The sequence below is a fragment of the Leptosomus discolor genome, chromosome Z (genome assembly GCF_034619465.1).
Source record: "Leptosomus discolor isolate bLepDis1 chromosome Z, bLepDis1.hap2, whole genome shotgun sequence".
Taxonomy (NCBI): domain Eukaryota; kingdom Metazoa; phylum Chordata; class Aves; order Leptosomiformes; family Leptosomidae; genus Leptosomus; species Leptosomus discolor.
Genome location: NC_141419.1, coordinates 50,497,904 through 50,517,925, shown reverse-complemented (window position 1 = coordinate 50,517,925; position 20,022 = coordinate 50,497,904). Strand labels below are relative to the sequence as shown.

The 20,022-nt window shown below is 41.6% G+C and overlaps 1 protein-coding gene across 1 annotated transcript in view; it reads right to left on the bottom strand.

Moving 5' to 3' along the window:
* Positions 1-12,107, bottom strand: part of GAK (cyclin G associated kinase) — a 66,843-nt gene extending 54,736 nt beyond the window's left edge. The window contains exons 1-4 of the mRNA XM_086479059.1: positions 11,966-12,107; positions 3,624-3,685; positions 2,152-2,211; positions 110-224 (exon numbers count right to left, since the gene is read on the bottom strand). Of these exons, the coding sequence (XP_086335185.1) occupies positions 110-224; positions 2,152-2,211; positions 3,624-3,685; positions 11,966-12,107 (379 nt within the window). The remainder of the gene's footprint in view (positions 1-109; positions 225-2,151; positions 2,212-3,623; positions 3,686-11,965) is intronic.
* Positions 12,108-20,022: the final 7,915 nt, after the last annotated feature.

Genomic DNA, 20,022 nt, shown 5'->3' with positions numbered 1-20,022 from the left:
GAACTATTCTACCTTTAAGAAGCTTTCAAAGTTTCTAAGCTGTGAAGCAACCCATGCAAAACAGCTGTCAGAAACAACGTGTACAGCTGGGAAAAGAAGTGAAGTTTACCTTTACACAGTTCCGTAAGCAGAAGAAACTCTCCCTGTCCCGTGTCTGATTCTTCTTTCCCTATAGATGCAGCAGAGCAGAACTGGACAATGTTGGGATGACCTGAAAGTTTTTTCTGGAGATAACATGTTCAAGGAAGACGACTGCCAAGTTTATTGGTACTATTGTATACAGCAGTTCACAGACATCTCATTTGAAATGTTAGCTTAAAAATCACAGAAAGCATTAGAGCTGCAATTAAAATACTAAGCAGAACAGGGAAATCTATGCCTCAGATTAAAAAACCCAAATCAACAGACTTCAAGGGAAGACACTGAAGGTAATGTAATAAAAAAACAAAATAAAAACCACTTGTGATTAAGGCTCTGAGAAAACTGGACTTCATAACAGGCCTAGTTACTTCCTTCTGTCTTTTGACAATGACTGTAAGGAATTATCACAAGTAGAAAGACCTTTTAATTATCAGCTTCTTCTCCAGTTGGCTGATCAAGAAAGGGCTATTATATCATCACCTGTCTTTCCAAAGCAAGCATTAAGTATGTTATGTTTCAATTTTAAGTAATTAAAATATAGTTCAAAACAAATAAAAGCTCTAAAAGACCAAGGAACTTATCCTCCCATCATTAGTAATAATTCTTCATTCTAATACTTCAGTCATGTTTCACTTACAGTTCAAAAATTCAAGGTATTATTTTTGAACTACGTAAAGGGGAGTAAAATGTAAGTGATCTCATTTCCTGACAGTGGAAGTTACATTGCATTATGCCTGTTTGTGTTGCCCCTGATGTGTACTATCTTGGTCATAGTCCAAGACTCATGCCTATGAGACAAATGCACGCTATTTACAAGTTGCATTTACCAAGTCTGAGAAGAAAAAAGGAAAGACATTTTAAATACAACAAAGCTATAAAAAAAGGCAAATTTGATCCACCGAATTAGAATTAATCCAAAGTACTATTTTATATCTTATGCATCTCTTTACAAGCTTTCACTCAGAGCTGCAGGAATTAATTTCATTTCACAGTTATATCTTGGAAAGTTAGCAACAGTTAACCCTTGTTCAAGTTGTATATATGCTTTAATGAGCCTGAGCTGTAAAAAACATCCAAAGAACATTCAGTTCTTTACTCATGGCAAGATATAGTCAGAGTAGCTAGAAAATGTTTAGTGCTATAGTAGTCTATTCTTTGCAAGTGTACTTCCAGTGAACAGTGTTTAATTTAAGATTTTGACATACATTTCAGTAATCATAAAAAGAAATAGTTGAGTAGCTTAAATTGAGATCAGTGGTTTTGACTGGGAACTCAAAATGAAGCTGAATACTCAGAGTAGAAAACAGAACAACAACATATTACAGCTATTTACTGACTCTTTAAACAAACTGAGGGTCTTAGAGCAGACACTGGGGAGCCAATATTGAGTTTATTAAAGCCAAGGAGTGAAAACACTTCCAAGATTACATTATACTCTACCATCTAACATCATTAAAGACAAAAAGGACAGCAACGACACTGAGAAACATCTGCTTCTTGTTTCTGATGCATGAATTCTCTTGAAACTCTTTTCTTAATATTCATTATTATTTTTTAAAGCCAGATGCATCTGAGGCAGAAATTAAGAAACACTGAGAGTAAAAGCAAAGTTTTAAGTGGTCAAAAAGGCAATAAATTCAGTGCACATGAGGGAAGTCTACTTAAGACCCAAGTATCATCTGAATAGTCAAAAGGTCTCTTGACCACAGTCACAGGACTGCAGGAAAGCCCAAACAAGAATTTCGCTTCTTGCTAGACAAAGTCTACACTAGCTACAAAAGTTATCTGCACACATTAAATTCCTGCAAAATTTGAAGAACTAAACTTGCTGGATGATGATGCCAGATTCATGACAAACCAGGAACCCAGACCCTCCTCAGAATGTCAGTCCTCTTAAGCAGTGTATGGCATGGAAAGAACCCAATCTATAGAGCAGTCCTCCATTTCTCAGAAATGTTTGATATCAGGCAATTAAATCAAAACATTAAAATACATTCCAGAAAAGGATACCATAAAACAAACTTCCTGAATGATGGCTTTGTTCTTCTCTTCTTCATTAGACAACAATCGCTGTCAAAAACCAGAATAATTAAGATACAGTTATTAAAACTTACAGAAAAACAATGCACAGATTATTTTTTTTCTCCCGAAACACAAAGGATAAGCTACAGTCAAAAACCTAAAGAAATGTGATGGGATAGTAAACAAAGCAGGCTTATTGTACATCTGGACACACTGCCATAAATATAACACCCAGTTTTTCAGCTACTTGTACTTTTCTGGTTTACTGATAACTGACCAGTTGTAACCTTTGACACTCATAAGGTAACTGCTCTGATGGTTATCTGTTGCATAAAAAAAACCAAAAGCCTCTCAGCTACAGCACTGTGCACTGACAAGGGAAGATTCCTCTTCCGTCTCAAATCTTCAGGAACAACCTTTAACACGCTCCAACCAAAATTTCTCCAAATTACCTATCTCAGGTTTTTCAATGGTACCTGAGTAATCAGCAGCAAAACCAAGCATTACAATTTCCAGCATCACTTGGATTTGGAGTCAACATGTGACTAGAATCAACCTGAGCATTTGCTACAAAAGTACTCATTTTATGAAACAGAGGAAGTACAGAAATGATTCACACTTTATCTGTTATTTTTAAATGTGGCTACTTCTGGATGACATTTCGAACACACATACTACATGGGTTTGGTCACATGTTTTGTTACTGTAGGACATGAAAAAGAAAAAAAAAACCAGACCAAGTAATTACTGCAGTGTAATGCCATCTTACCTCTCCCACCTTGCATACTACTACCCTTTCCACTTTCTCTCCAAGATAGATGTCTTTATACTGATACAGACACAGAACATCCCTACTCCAAAAATGGTGCCATTTTGTGGTGAATACAAGTGATATGAGTTTTTTGGCAGCAAAATATGACTTCACTTTATTGTCCTTTCCACAATACTTCAGTTTCTCAGCTGTTACATGATATTACAAGACTTCAGAAAACAAGAACCCAGAGGCGTGTCTCTCAAAAGTACCAGGCTGATCAATGAGTCAAAGTGTGGAGCATTATTTTTAATACTGTTGAAACTTACTCTCAAAGTACAAAGGCAGCCTAACAGGTAGGCTAAATTTGCTTCTGAGGGTTGAAAATATTCCTGTACCTCACTTCAAGTAACTAGGAACGATTCTTCTTACCCAAGCAACAAAATGCTTGTGGCAGCGTGATGAATTTCTAGACCAAATGAAGACAAGTAGCAGTAGTACCTAATAGAGCACTTCCCATCTTTGCATCCACGTATAAAGCACAGGGTCCTAATAGGAATGACCATTCTAAATACAAATACAGCATGCAACAAACACCACTATATCACTCTGTTTTTCTAAATGACTTGTTCAGTGGCATACATCAAGGATTAACTGTCATGCAAAAAGGCAGACCTTATAAACCTATAGTGAAGTAAATTCATTTTACCTTTAAAGCATAATCTTTGCCACTTCCAAGATCTTGGGCTTCATATACAAAAGCAAATCCACCTACAAGAAGACACATTAACTCAGTTTCAATTTCAACATTCAGGTATATCAATCTTTTTAGTCTAATAGAGCTAATACATGAGTTTATATACTTTTCTGAATGTTAATAGAGCTAATACATGAGTTTATATACTTTTCTGAATGTAAGAAGTACACATATTTTTCAGTGTCTTGCCAAGAGTATGGGTAATCTACATATAAGAGCTAAAATATTCTCTTCCTTTCTTTTACACATGCCAGAAGCACACTGACTTTGTTACTTTCCTGCACTTTGTTAGTCTGCATACACAGATATCCTACAAAGCTTTTTTTTTTTTTTTAATGTAGGTCCTTATAAAATGAAGATTCAGTACAGCCAATACTACCTAATGATTTTAATTAAACTACTTCTTGGTTTTACACTGTCAGGCTTCCTACAAAAACAGCCATGACCAAGGCAGACAAAGTGTTAAATACACACGTTCTCACACTTTAGGGATAACTGCCATGCTTCAGGCTTCATATTAAAAGCAAGAAGTGTTTTTAAGTACTGAAGAACACACTTCCAATAAGGATGATGCTGTCACTAAATTGCAATTTGTCATTCCACACAATGTTATTTTCCATCCAACTCCTTTCATCAGAATATCCATTCCAAACACTAACATGCTCAAGAACACTGTTCAAATTTCTAGAAAGTAAAAAAGACTAAGTAAAAGTTACAGGTCTGCTAAGTTTTCTCAATCGCTAATTATGTTAATCTAACTGTATCAAAAGAACATATTTGTACAGTTCTACTCCATTTTAAAGATCCTGGTGTCACTTCCATTTCTTCTGAGAATGCCATCCTCATGGTTACACCAACAGTGTGGTTACATATACACTCTCCATCGATTGCAGAATATCTCTAGTAGAGTAGCAGCCAAAGTGACAAACTGCAATGATTTGCCTTTCTACTCCTTTAAAATAAACTCTATTTTCATTGAACTCGTAGGAATGTTCTCTCTAGCAATTATTTGGAGAAAAAGCACAGAAGATGTCAGTGAACTACAAAATTTTATTAGTCAAAAAGGCTAAGAGAATAGGATAACTAAAGAATGAACCACCACAGACAAGAAAAAAGTTGACAAGGCACCATTTTTTAAAAGACGCAGGACCCAAATCAGTACAGTCTCATTAATACCCAATACCTTCTCTGCAGATAAGGAATATTAACGTAAGGCTGAAGTGAACACAGTATTTGCTTTGTGAAATTCAATCAAATACACAGCTTTTCAGGAAGTACTCTCAGAAGTTTTACATGCCAATTGATCAGTGTTCTCCAAGACTACTGAATGGTACTGCCCATGTGTCTTGTTACTTTGCCAGTAGCATCCGCAACATGAAACAAATAGATGACAGGCTCCTGGATATTGCCTTTGGTTTTGGCATCTAAAGGGGAATTATACACAAAACCAAGATCCCAGTTGCAGGGAGAACAGCAAGAGGGAGTAACTAGTGCACCACAGAATAGTTAAAAGTAGCAACGAGAACACCGAATATGACAGACAGTGAACGCTGAAGTGCAGTCCCACCACACGTTACCCAGGCATTCACTGTCCCTATCCATTTACTTTGACTCATTCTGTGAAATAAGGTTCAGTACCGTGCACAATAGGAAGTTCTCTTAGCTATTCTGAAGTGCAATCACAATCAGCATTTTGGTCACTGACGGGACAGGGGCTGGAGACAGAATGAAGTCCAAACTTACCACCAACTTAGAGTATGACACTTTGACTTCACTTAGAGTGAAGACACTTTGCTCCTTTCTGAATGAAGATATATGCAAGAAAAACATGGTTCTGGACAGTGTTGATCAGCTATGACTACTGTTTACACATTTCATAGAGCTGGTGAAACAAGCAAGATAATCTATGAGTCACCGTTCCACTGAAGCTGGGTGCTGGGAAACCACGGGTTTTGACTGCTCTTCCCAACCAGTTCCCTATTTACATTTAGAGGCATGCCCCAGGTTTCAGAGTCCACTGTCCTAGTGAGTTGCAAGCCCCTACACCAGCGTACACCAGTCATTGCACCACAGAGCTACTGCTTCCATGTCTTTGTCCTACACAGATCCCACAGACCTTCTACACAGTGAAGGTACTGCTGGCCCTACAGAAGAAAATCTTTATCTCGATAATTTCTTTGATTTTACTCTAATAACACTGCAAGCTGCATCTTGAAAATATATGCTTCAATTTACAAAATTAGGGGCTTCAGGTCAGCACAATTTTCTAGTACACAAAATTACTGCAGTTAGTTTTCTGGAAGACACTCAAGAACAAAATGGTGACAGAGGCACTCCAGATTACAGAACAGTTATTCTGCAAGCTCAGCTCAGCTGTGTATATTGCCAAGGGTTCTACCAGGGCTGGAATGGGGCAAGTTCACTCTGCCTTTCAAGCGTACACCTTGCTAGTACCTCTATAAATACAAACGTCCCCAGACCTACATACATGCACTCCAAAATTTAACTACGCTTCATTCAAATGGCTCAAATGCCCTCCTGGAAGTTATAAAGCTGAAAGAACATACACATTAGAATTAACTCATCAGATCAATTCAATTCACCATTTTGAAGCATCTATCTGACTAAAAACCAAGCTGATCCAAACACTGAAGAAGGCCTCTAGAAGCACTGCTACCTTTCCAACTATTTCAAGTGGTTTGATAAGCTTTCCTACAAGCTCTTCCTCCAGTATAAGAAATGCTTACAATATAGACCAAGTTGCACATTATCACTAAGCTTAATCCTGTTGACACTGAGTATGAAGGAGTAAAAGGAGGTATCAGTTTACCCAACAAAAAAAAAAAACAGGTCATAGCAAGTCAGTAAGAGATGCATTTTGAATTTTCACAGAAGTGTTGATCATCATACAGTCCTCCCGAAACTCTCAACACATTCACAGTTGCCCTAAAATTTTCTTTCTTGGTTCACCAATTACCTTAAAATTCATGCCTAAAACTGAAAACCACACAAGCTCACTTCTTGATGGAAAAACCTAATTTTTTAAAACACTCAGAACCACAATGTTACGACCTCCTCATAAAGGCTTCTAAAGTTTAAGTAATTTTTGTTGCATTTAAATGAATCTCATTTCCAACCAAAAAAAGTAATTTCAGTCCTCTTAACTGCTACCTAGGAACCTAAAGAAATTTCGTATTCAGCTTCATAACAACTTAAATCATACGCTGATTCTTAGTTTCAACATTCATTAAAAATCACAAATGTTCATTTTGACTTAGCAACGCAAGTGAACACTTTGAGCAATGCAAGCCATTTAAAAATCATAAATTCTTGTTATCAACAGAAGTTAATACAAGCTCTGTTTAGGTTAAAGCACAGCTATTTGACTCTAAGTGAAGCATAATTGACATTATCTGGAAATCCAGTGAAATCTGCATACCAAGTGTCCAAACTAAGATCTTGCTGAGATCAAATTTAAAGCTGGTGAGACTCAACTTGTATATTAACAGAATACTTCGTTTAATTACTACATTTTCATGGCACAGGTTAATAAAAGGAAAAGTAATGAAGAGAGTCTTCTTTAAGGTCTTTTCAATGGTGGCATGGCTTACCAGAGCTCCTAGCAAGACTTATGCAGTAGGAACTCACAATTTCTATATACAGAGGTATTAGAATAGTAAGCTGAAGGGAGAAACTTCATTAAAATAGTGGTAGCTTGAGAGTACACAAGTAGCTTAAAAGATGCACTTTTATTTCAGCAATTGTACCTTAAAATCAAGTACTGAAATGCTCAACACAATGTTAAGTTCATTAAACCTCTCAGAACTCCAAACAAAAGCCAGTGGTATCATGCCTGGTTAAATTCCTACTTCATCGCACACGTTTTACAGAGAATTTCAACTGCTATGGCCTCTAACCTCATCCTTTACAGCTATGCCCCTGTCAAAACATCAGTTTTAAGTAAGTTTCTAATTTTGTCATTTCTTTGTTTCACCTGAACACAATTCAGTTCCATACAATACTGCTCATTCCAGGTGGTGATCGGTTCACTATTCCTGCAGTGCTACAGATGACACCCATGTTAAATCTATGGATTCTCTGGGACACAAAAGAAGGTACAACAATTTGTAAATGTACTTTTAATTCACTTTTTTTAAAACCATCTGTTCTTGGTGAAAACAATTCTTTCACAAACAGTAAAATTAGTCCTACTGCGTCATTACTAAAAGCAGTTTAGTTTAGGGTTTGATGCTGGCTTCCTTGTTGAGCTACCCTATTAAAACAGTTTTAATATGCAACGAATAGGGACAACTTTACTGGCAAAACTACTCCTTTGCCATAACGGTTTACTCCATGCCCTCTGAGCAATACAGTCTGCAACAAAATTTGCGAAAAATGAAAAAAAAAAAAAAGGCAGTTTCACTTGTTTAACTAGTTTAACTATAACCTCATGAAGTATTCCAGTCAGCTGTCAAGGGTTGAGGCTGGGCTGGCCACTAACAAATTACAAACGTTCTCTATCAACCACTCTCCCCTCCAAAAAGGGAAAGGGAGAGAGAACAAGGGAGAGAGACTCTACAGTCTGGAAAACTAAAACAGCTTTAATGAAACAATAACAATAAAAGAAAATATAATAATAAGGAAATAACGAAATATATACAAATAGATACAAAACCAATATCAAACCAAACTCCCCCCACCCTGATGACAATACATCACCGTCACCACCACGCTACAGGCAGTCCCAGGCTGGACACAGCAGCAGACAGGGATGGGATGCAAGAGCTGGACTCAGGCACTGGATTCAGGGATGCACAGATCGGGATCGACAACAGGAGAGCAGACAGAGTCCTCCTCAGATGTAGGCCATCGAAGAAGAGAGATTGGCCCTTGTGATCTCTCAGCTTTATGAGGTATATGGGACAGAATATTCTGTTGGTCAGTTTTAGGCCACCTGTCTGGTTCGCTCCTCCCGGCAGGTGCGACCTTTTACGTGCTTGCGACCCTTTTCACAACCGGCACCCCAACATGGAGTACAAGATTCAGCAGTGACCTTGGTCACTATAAGCACAAGTATAAGCAAGGGCCTCTCTGCATACCATTGCTTGGTACAAACTATAAACATCAGGCCTTATCACTGCTAGAAGCAGTCACTGTCTGGAAAAACATGCTGCTGTTTCAGAAAGTGCCGTCAGTTAGAGGAGACTTAACTGAAAAGTTAAAGCACTAAAACAGAATTAGTTCTGGTTTAGCCCAAACCAGGACATCAACACAGCCGTATCAGTCAAGGATCACAACCCTGTATCAATACACCTGCATGAGCAAACACCTGTACAGTAGACCCAACTAAGGCAAATGACAAAACGGAAGTTAAGAGTAGGAGGACTGCTTTGTTTTTTTTCCTAGGGGTATAGGAAGAATGTAGTTTGTAGTTTTATTTGGGGTATTTTCACCTGTTAATGTCCAGTCATAAACATCTGTAGACAGTTTTAAGTCAGATTTCTGAAGCTTTTATATGAGCAAAATCATCTCAGTATCTCCCTGTACAGGTTACCAGTGTGAAGTTTTTCCACCACTGAAGCATTTCATAGACCCATTTTCAGACCACAGCCCAAGCTCTCAAAATGGTCTCAGACTATTATCTTCTGCCACTGAAGTTCTAGGAGCACTCAGTCCCTCCTGCGACACATTTAGTCTGCACGTGCCTTTGGAGGCAGTATCAGTGCTAGAGATCATCACCAGCCCATCGTCCCGTCCGTCCCCCCCCCCTCCCCGCCTCTGGTTGCTTTCAGCTTCCTACAGCAGCACACCACGTTTTCAGTTAGCCCGGTCCTACCTCTAGCATGGCACCTCTGCAAAAAGAATGAGGAAACACATCCAAATGAACTGTGCAGCCAAACACATAGTTGCACCAACAGATGGACAACACACTACAGAGCCGGAAAGAGCTGCAGGGTGGGAGAACAACCTGAACTTGTGGTGCGATATGATACTGTGTAACTAAATCCACGGACTGTTCACATTAAAAAGAAAGCAGACCATAAGATCTTATGGAAACTACATCTATGCACCGGCAGGTCACGCACAGTTCACCATCTAAAATTTGATTTGAAATCCAAATTCAGAAAGTAGCACTTGACTTTGTAGCAGTGAATCTATCACGACAGGACTCCTTTAGAAGAAAAACAGATTCTGTATTTGTAAGTATGGAAGTGAATGCTCATAAGGTAGTTATGCAAGCATGTACCACAAGGTGTCAAGACACAGGTTCAGAGCTCAAAGATAAATTCAATTTCAGCAACAAAATAAATGACATGCTAAAGACAAATTCAAGTCTGAAGACAGCAGGAATGGCTGGGACTTCTATATTTTATATATATTTTATTTTTATACTGAATATACCGTAAGGGTTGTTTTAGCCCAGCTGTGTTGGCTAGAAAGCAACTTTCATTACTTTGTAGCAAAGGCAAGCAGTTAGGCCCAATTTCGGTTGGTGAAACACAGAGCAAAGAACATGAAATAAATTCGTAATACTGAGACAAACGTGGAACACAAAGCAGTGGTTACAGGTAAGTTCCCAAGAACACTAGACTTAAAGCATGTCCCCATTTGCTTTAAATCATCCAACTTGGCATCTCTCCCCTGACGTTTTAGAAAGCCTGTGTCAGATCCTAGGAAACAGTAGGCTGCTGTCAAAGTAAAGTATGAAATACTTGTTTCAGAACCAAGAACTAAATAGCAGATACATCTCAAACATTTCTTCCTGCCCTTCCCTTCCTTTGTTGCTCTCTGGAAACTGCTGTGGTCACTCCTGGCAGGAATGTCATAGTATCAGCAGCACCAGCCAGTTCGTTCGGCATTCACCTTGCACTCACAGCATATTGAGTGCCTACATTTCACTCGCAACCCTGATCTTTTGTAAAGAAGCTGTAAGTAAAGGCTGAAGGCAGAATAGGACTGGACATTTAGTGCTGTTCTAAATACAACTTACTACCTAAAAAACTGCCAGGTTTTGCCCGAGATCATATGCCAAAAAGTGCTTAAGTATTAAAGTAACAACCTACTTGCCCTTAAGAAGATAAAACAGTAGTGAAGACCAATGTCCTATTGTTTCACTGAAGCAAATTTTTGTAAGTTTAACTTAAACAGATAAACTTGAAGAATCTTTTTTTCTTCCATGCTGCTCACTAAGATTTCAACAAAAACCCACTCAGGAAAAAAAAAAGAAAAATCAATAAATCTCTTTATAATAAACTATTTAAATACAAGACAACTATAAGAAGCATCTACAGAAAATAACTACAGCAATAAAAAGAAGCTCTGAATAAAGCTTTGGGGTATTTAACCTAAATAACATCAAACAACTGTACAAAATTAATGAATTATGTTAACTGCATTAATACGGACAAATTCACATCTTCGCTTTTTAAGACAAATTTTCAATGTCTTTTCTGCTTGAAGAAATAAAGAAATTCTTCTGACCACAAGCACAAGATCCAAATTTCTGTCAATTTCTAAGTAATTTGCACATACCAAACACAGCACTCATTTTAAAACAGACTAGCAAGTGGTTTGCCAGGAAGTCTATCCAAGACATTTAATCGCTGTACTCCAGCAAAGCCTATATGCAGAGTAAGATCAGCCTCCTGACATTGGTATTTAAAGTTAACATTTTCCTGCATTTCCCAGTTTTCCAAACAACCCAAACCCAGGCACAGATAAACATGCACCTTCGCCATACTATTATACGTTATTTTTTTTTTTTTTTTTTAATACATACACAATCCAGTACTTCTATGAGGTCGTGGGTACTTTATAAATTCCTTTGAGAGTTGTGTTACAGGGTGAAAGTATCCAAATCATAAAGCAAGTGAAAGAGCTGCCACACAGCACACCGGCTCTACAGGGGTATTCTTAAAGCCAGCTAGTAACAGGAACAGTAGGCACTGCTCCTACACGCGGCACTTACATTAACTCAGCGTACCCATAACCCCTAATTAACGCAGCAACAAGGAGGCAAAAAGCCTTCCGGAGAGACCGGCTGCCCGCCCCGCAGGAAGCCGCCGGCTCCAGCCCCGGCCGGGCGGGCACCACCGCCCGCTCACCCTCACAAGGCCTCGCCTCGCGGGGCGCGGCCTGCCCAGAAGGAAGACCTCCCGGCCAGGGACGGGGAGACGGGGCAAGTGGAGCGGGAGGCCCGCAGCCCGAGGGAAGCCAGCCCAGCCCAGCCACGCAGCAGCAGGGTCCGCTCCGCCCGGCCCCGGGAGCGGTCTGCCGCCGCCGCCCACTCTTACCCTCCGCGATGACCCGCTTGATGCGCAACTTCATGTCGCCCATCTCCACCGTCTGACCCACGAAATCGTTCTGGTCGCGGCTGGCAGCCCCCAGGGAGCCGGGGCCCGCCAAGAAATCCAGGGCGGACTGGAAGAGCGACATGGCCCCGGCACGTGCTGATCGGCGGCCCGGGGAGGGGGTGGCGGCAGGGGAGGGGGTGGCGGCAAGGGAGGGGAGGGGAGCGCGGCGCCTTCGCCGAGCTACCGGCCTCAGCGGCGGGAGGCCGCCACCTGAGCCGCCGTTCCCTCCGCTCCGGGGTGCTTCCTGGAGCGCTACGTCATTTATGACCTCACGGTGCCGCCTCCTGCCAGCCCGCCCTTCCGCTCGCCGCTAGCGGCCCTCCCGGCCGGAAGGCGGTGTTTGGCAGCGCCGCGCGGGAGGCGGTGGCGGCTGGGCGCGGGGCACGGGGCACGGGTGAGGCGGCCGCGACCGACCCGACCGCGCTGCGTATTCCAGCCGCGGCGGGCATGTTGACGCCGGAGTCTGTTAACCCGGGGAAAGCCGGGCCCTGCGCCCCTGGCTGCCTGCCGGGGCGCGTTGAGATGGGCAGCCACTGCAGCCTGCGGGAGCACGGCGGGGAGGAGGGGCCGGGGCGGCCGGGCCGTGCGCGGGACAGGGAGGAGGGACGCCATTTCCAAGGCAGCAGGTTTTTCCGGCTGCTAACGCGCCGGAGCCTGGCGGTCAGCTAGAGGCACTGTTCCTCGCGTCAAGAGCTCAGGCCTGCACAGCGGGCACTTGGGCAGCGCGCACGCTTTGCCCACAGAGCGTTGCTGGGTTCTGTCACTGTTCGTTCGCCCTCGGGATCTTCCACCTCCTCCGCTTTTACCTGCAACCCTGACACAACGACCCCCGCCCTTCATGCGTCGCCACCGCCTGCACCTGGAAGCACGGAAGAACATGGTGGTCTTGCCTTTTCAGTGTCAGCACGGCAGGAATGATGAAGAGAAATTTTCTATTTTTGTATGAATTTTGATTTTGCTAACATTTGAATTTGGGATTGTGAAACTTTGGGTTGTGAAGCTCTGCATAGCCTCTTTGCTGATGAAAGAGGAATGTGTGGAAACTGCAGGAAGTGAAGGAGATGCCAAGGAGACAAAGCTATCTGTACCAGATGTTAAGGAGATATCAAGGAGACATCTAGCAAACATCTATGCGACTGATTGTTACGGTTGCAGAATAAACAAGAGGTTGCATCAGAAAAGGGGCCCTGGCTTGTGCTCAAGAAGGAGGATTCAACTAGAGGACATTGTGAGGAAGACTACGGACAACCACTAGAGACCCTCGAAAGACCACTGACCCATTTAGTTCTGCTTGGCAGAGGATGCGCAAGGGGGAAGGAACCTATGTAAAACATTTCTGGGAAATCATTAGAATAACACTGCCTTTTCAGGGAAAAATAATGAATGTATAATGAGAAAGGTCTATAAAGGCTGTAACCGTGTGATCAAAAAGCACACTCACCTTTGCAAAATGATTCGCATGTGTGCCCAGCGCTGCAATAAAGAATTTCTTACTTTCTAAAACCTACAAATCAGTCTTAGAGAGTGTTGATCCGATATTTAGGCAACAGGAACATGAATATTGGTAATTGCTATAGTCCGCATAGAATGTTAGCCCATGTGTTTAGGCATAAGGCTGACTGCTCTGTGTGATTGCACCTGCAGATCACGAACTCATAAGGCCTACCTGATGCATAAGGCTGTGTGACCTGGGACAGCAGATCCCTAAAGCAAGACTGTTTCGAAACCTTCTGTTTCAGAAAGAATACTGCTAGCCAGGACTCCAAAAAGTCATGTCTCTTCACTATTGCAGTCTGCTCCCTGCCAGCAGCCATCAATTTGAGATGGTCCCAGACATCTCCAAATTCTGTAAGATTTCAGGTGGCCATGCCTACTTTCTCCTGCATGGATGAGTAGTTAAATATTTTAAAGTTGTATTTCTCAACCAACTTCCATAAAGAATTTGCTGTTCTTCTTGCTACTGTGTAAATTACAAGGGATTACAGGCTGCCTAGAGAGGTTGGGGAGCTCCTTCTCTGGAGACATTCAAAACCTGCCTGGATGTGTTCCTGTGTGACCTACTCTAGGTGGTCCTGCTCTGGCAGGGGGGTTGGACTAGATGATCTTTAGAGGTCCCTTCCAACCCGTAACATTCTGTGATTTGGTCATTCACTGCTCTTGTCCTTCCTTCACTGTTCTGTAATGCCTCACCAGTCAAGAAGTGTGATCTTAAAGGCTGATAGATTTGTATGGAGATCCCATATTTTTATACTCCCATAATGTGGTGAGTTGACTTTGGCTGGATGCCAGGTGCCCAACAAGGCTGCTCTGTCACTCCCACTCCTCAGCTGGACAGGGGAGAGAAAATAGAACAAAAGGCTTGTGGGTCGAGATCACTCAGCAATCACCATCACAGGCAAAACAGGCTTGACTTGAGGAAAAATGTAATTTGTTACCAATCAAATCAGTTAAATGAGAAATAAACCCAAATCTTAAAACACCTTCCCCCCCCACCCCTCCCTTCTTCCCGGGCTTAACTTTATTCCCAGTTTCTCTACCTCCTCCCCACGAGTGATGCAGGAAGACAGGGAATGGGGGTTGCAATCAGTTCATCACAAGGTGTCTCTTCTGCTCCTTCCTTCTCAGGTGGAGGACTCCTCACACTTCCCCTGCTCTAGCACGGGGTCCCTCTCACAGGAGACAGTCCTCCACAAACTTCTCCAACGTGAGTCCTTCTCATGGGCTATAGCTCTTCATGAACTGCTCCAGAGTGGGCTTCCTCCATGGGGTGCAGTCCCTCAGGAACAGACTGCTCCAGCGTGGGTCCCCTGCAGGGTCACAAGTCCTGACAGCAAACCTGCTCCAGAGTGGGCTTCTGTCTCCACAGGGCCACAGGTCCTGCCAGGAGCCTGCTCCAGTGCAGGCTTCCCACGTGGTCACAGCCTCCTTCATGCATCCACCTACTCTGACGTGGGGTCCTACACAGGGTGTAGGCAGATATCTGCTCCACCGCCCATGGGCTGCAGGGGGACAGCCTGCCTCACCATGGTCTTCACCACAGGTTGCAGGGGAATCTCTGCTGCGGCGCCTGGAGCACCTCCTCCCACTCCTTCTTCACTGACCTTGGTGTCTGCAAAGTTGTTTCTCTCACATATTCTCACTCCTCTCTCCGGCTGCAGTTGCTGCTGCGTGGTAACTTTTTACCTTTCTTAAATACAAGATCCCAGAGGCACTACCACTGTCACTGATTGTCGTGGTTGGGACGGGACACGACAAGAGTATATGTAAGAAGGTAGTCTTTATTAAGTTACAAAAAGCCAAGATGGCAAAGATGGCGCAGCAGAAAAAGCATTCCCTTTTATAACCTTTCTTATCTGTCCACCAGTTCATGCACTAAGGCTGCTAAAATGATTCTCTCAGTACCTCTGTCCATTCACTTCTTCTATTCACATACTGATTGGCTGGAGCTCCTACTGTGTTTCCCACTTCATTCTCTTGCCAAATTTCTGCTCTGTGGTATTCACTTGTTTAGTCTCTTCTTTCTCAGTCTCTTATCACCTCCTCAAACCTGTTTACAACATTCTTCATCCACTTCTTTCATCTTCTTACGGGTATACTGGGATGCTGTCAAGGCCAATTTCATCTTCCTCAGTCAGACTATCCCTGACAACTGATGGGCCTGGCCTTTGCCAGCAGCAGGTCTGTCTTGGAGCCGGCTGACATTGGCTGTATCAGACGTAGGAGAAACTTCTAGCAGCTTCTCACAGAAACCACCCCTGTAACAGCCCCCCTCCCCCACCCCCCCCGCCCCCCCCGCCCCCAGATACCAAAACCTTGCCATGCAGATCCATTACACATTTAAAAAAAAAAAAAAAAAGTTTATTTTATCAAAGTCAGATTAGATGGAGGACTTCCTTTTATCTGTAACAGGACAACTGCTACTTTTGTCTTCAGTACTCCCTACAAGAAAACCTCTTTCGCTATCAGAAACCATACTGCCATCACCACTTTGATAACAGCAGACTCGGTATTCACAGGAGAGGCATCTGTTCTGCTCATTGTCTCTTGTCCTATCATTCACCTGCATATTCCTCTTCAAAGACCCATTCATACAAGACCACTGGAAAAGGAACAGGACCTTTTATAAGGAACCACAGAAGCAATCTGTCTGTGTTTGAAAGTCCAGATTTTATGTTAGCAACTTTCTTATTCCCAGAAGGAGGACTTTGTTGCAGATGGAATACTTCAGCTTAAAGGAAGACAGACATTTCTGCCATACCTTCAGTAACAGACTGAGGGGCCTGGGCTAAAACGACCTCTTTTTTGGGGGTTGTTTTGATTTTTTTCTTTTGCTAGCCAGATTAACATGGCCAGTTCCCTGACTGTTGTACTGCTAAGCCTCACATTTACCTCAGTGCAGAAGTGACGTCCCAAGGGCTGGAAGAAACAGCTGAGGATGACAAGGCAGCAGGACTATTTCTTTGAGTAGCAGTACGGGTTTATGCCTGCTTGAAATACCCCTAAATCTACTGTCTGAGAATCTTGATTCTCTGTCAATGTGTAAATCTTTAATGTATAAAAATTAGCAAATAAAATTCCATCAGTGAAAACTGATTGTGTTTAAAACTTTGTGGGTTTACTACTTTTATGCAAGAGATTTAAACCGATCATTGAGAAAGGATCTTGGCACAAATAATCCAAAATTTCAGTCCAAAAATCATATGCAGATAGGCACTAAGTGTGAGGTCTGATACTAAAAGCTGAACCTATAGATCTATACAATTCCTCTGGTTGCTTGAAATTGCTCAGATAGGACAGTCATAGTTTACAGTGTGAGTTTGTCCTAAGAAAGACTGCAGGAGCAGTAACTGTCTGTTACATATGAAAGAAGTCTAAGAAAAAAATTTAGGATAAGAAGCAGGAATGTTAAAAAAAGTCAGGATGGATTTGTCAGTAACTACTGGAGGTATGCTAGGAGAGCCTTGATGTAGATGCAGCTTTTCTGGCCAGAAAGTTTAAAAGAATGTCCGGGTAATATTTTACTGACCTACCTTTTTAAATATCTGGGACTATACTGGAGAGGTCAAGAAAACCACTAAGTAAGATGCAGTTTGAAATGTGTGCAGCTGTCTAGAAGGCTCTCTTTATTACTGGGGCTGACCTTTTTATTTATTGCTGAGACAAAATTGTGCTAAAATGCTCCAATTTTTAACAGTACTTGGCACAAGAATAATGAATGAATTTATTAATGCAGCTTGAGAGGCCTATGGATTTTTTTTTAAGTCGATGAAGGCAGTAAGGCTTATCCATTTGTATGCTGGCATCATCCCTGTTGAGAAGCAGAGGAAAACAAGGTTGTGCCATGTGTTACTAATTTGCATCCCTCTTCTGACAGCCACACTGGACTGCTGCAGGATGGTTGAGCTCCTGATTAAAAAGCTCTGCTCCAGCCTTCCCTCTCATCCTGTCCTCTTCCTTCTACAGGCCAACCCAAATGAGCCAAAAGTCATTCTGGCCAAAACTCTTGTGTGGGAAAGGTGTTAAAGAACTTTTGTGTAAGGTCAAGGCAAGGCAGAGGTATAAACTGGGGAATTATTAAATGAAAAGTTCATTCCGTCATGTAGTGAAGATATGCACTTGAATTTCCATTCCAGTAATTGATTTCAACTCCTTAGGAATTAAATTAATCAAATAGTAATGAATTAGCATTCTACTTTGCATTTCTCTATATAGCATTTAATTGAAATACAGCAAGGAAATGGCATATATAATAATGTCTGCATGGCTCTAGATAGGGTTTTTAGCTTCAGCACAGTATTTCAGAAGTATGTCTTGGAAGGAAGATTAAATATATCTCCAAGGTTTGTATTTTTTAGTGTAGCTGCTCTTGTGATGTACTCTGAAAGAATGAATCACAAAGCTAATCCTGACACAAAGCAAACAGAAGAGGTTTGACTTTTCTTAATTTAATGTCTTAATTTTGCATGCAGAGACCCTTCATCTTTTCTGATACCAGAAGGATACGAAAGGCACTTTTAGAGCCAAGCTGGCTCTTCTGTTTCATTCATTTTCTTCCCTAATTGGCTAGTCTAGGTTTGAGTAAAACTATGCCCTTTTGAAACATTTAGGTTTAATTCTGCTTCACACAATCCAGCAAGGATCATCAGCTCTTGGAAGTGCCCATCCAAATTACTATTCGAAAAAAATCTTTTCTAGAACAGCCACTAACACCTGCAATATAGATTTTTCTCTCCATTAATTGCATACTTCATGAAACTTTTAAGAAATCCAGCCTGTCAAGTTTGGTGAAAATCAGACAAGAGATTCAAAAGTTCTTCAGGACTGAGAAGATAAGCCTGTACCATTAGGTCTTAGGAGGCTGTACTACAAATAGGCAAGACCCTCGACCTCCTAAAAGTTCACGTAAAGAATCATATGAGTTAGTCACGTAAAGGGAGAAAAAGAAGGAAAAATGCTAGGGTCAAATTACAGCTCCCTGGAATGCAGGTGGGTAACTGCTGAACACAGGTGGGCAACTGCTAATAAGGACAGGTGCTGATCTGCTTCTCTCCTCCAGACCTTGCTTCTCTCAAACAAAAGGGAAATTCCCATGCTTCTTTAAGTGTAATGTTTGCCTAAAACATCTGCTTTTTCAGGTCCAGAAATATTCCAGAAAGGAACATATCTGGGTTGGCTGCAGGATGCAGTTTAAGTAGGTTTTGATTTTCTTGTCCTTCCTGACTGCATGGTTGCCTCAATGATGCTTGTGATCATAACTAAATTTTCACTTCAAGACAGCTCATGTCATGGCAGGATTTTTATTCTTGTTTTGTTCTTTAAATGCATACAATATTTCAATGGCTTACCAAATCTTAAGAGAGCATTTAAGATTCCTTTTTAATTAAGATTTGTGACTTCAAACAGGCTGCACAAATCTGCACAACATCTACAGACAGGCTCTCAGTGTTCTGTTTTTCTGATGCAGAAGGTAGGTTACACTTACACCTCATGAAGAAGCTAATTACTTAAGCATGTTCTTTTCTGTTCTGGGCTAATGGCCAATATCCCCAGAACAGCAACAGCGAACACCATACTGCCACTATTGCAGTAGAGTGACACTCGGCTTCTGTGCACGAGCAAGGGCAAATTACAGCACATAATGTCCCTCTTATTTCAATGGGATTGCTTGTGAAGTGAGGGCACCAGAACCTTTCCATCTTGTGGCAGCTGTCTCACAAGTTCTTGCCACCTAAAGGTCAAAGGCCTAGTATTCCTTTCAGAAAAAGCCAATATTTCTGGTGCCTTCCAGATGAGGCAGGGATTGGGAGTCTTACACAGCCTGTAAACAGCCTGGAAAGCCTAACTACATCTAATATTAAATTTTAATTCTGCTTTACCAAGCACAGCACACTACCACCTGGCTAATGAACTGCAATGTAGCACACTATCAGGGTTTCTGGGAGGTATAACATCATATAATTTACACCAGTCTTATTTATTCAGTACATTTTCTGACCAGATTTATGAATCGGCCCTTGTATCTTTTACTGGGTGCATGGGTGAGGGAAGTGCAGAAATGACAGCAATTACAGATTTATGATGGAGGTGAATTTCATGAGGTTAGGAACCAGAAACTTTAACATTAAACTGTTAAAGAGAGCATTAAAAATATGATTACCTTCAGTAAATACTAATAGCGCACAAACCTTATGATAGCTCCAAGGCATAGATCAAAGTTTTTCCACACAAGCAGTTCTTCAGATCTGTCTAATGTTCCTTAATGAAACACTGAGATCACAAGAGGATGACTCAGACTGATAGCATATGATAGCTGTAGAACATGCGCATACAACGCAAACACAGTCCTTCCTACGTTTTGCTTAAAAGAAAGGAAAGGCTTATCTTATGTATTCAGGGGAAGATTTTACGCACACCTTTCCTACATAAAGAAAGATAGGAGATATGTTTTTGCTATTTGTCTTTTATGTTAGAGAATTATGTTTTCCTCAGAGAATGCT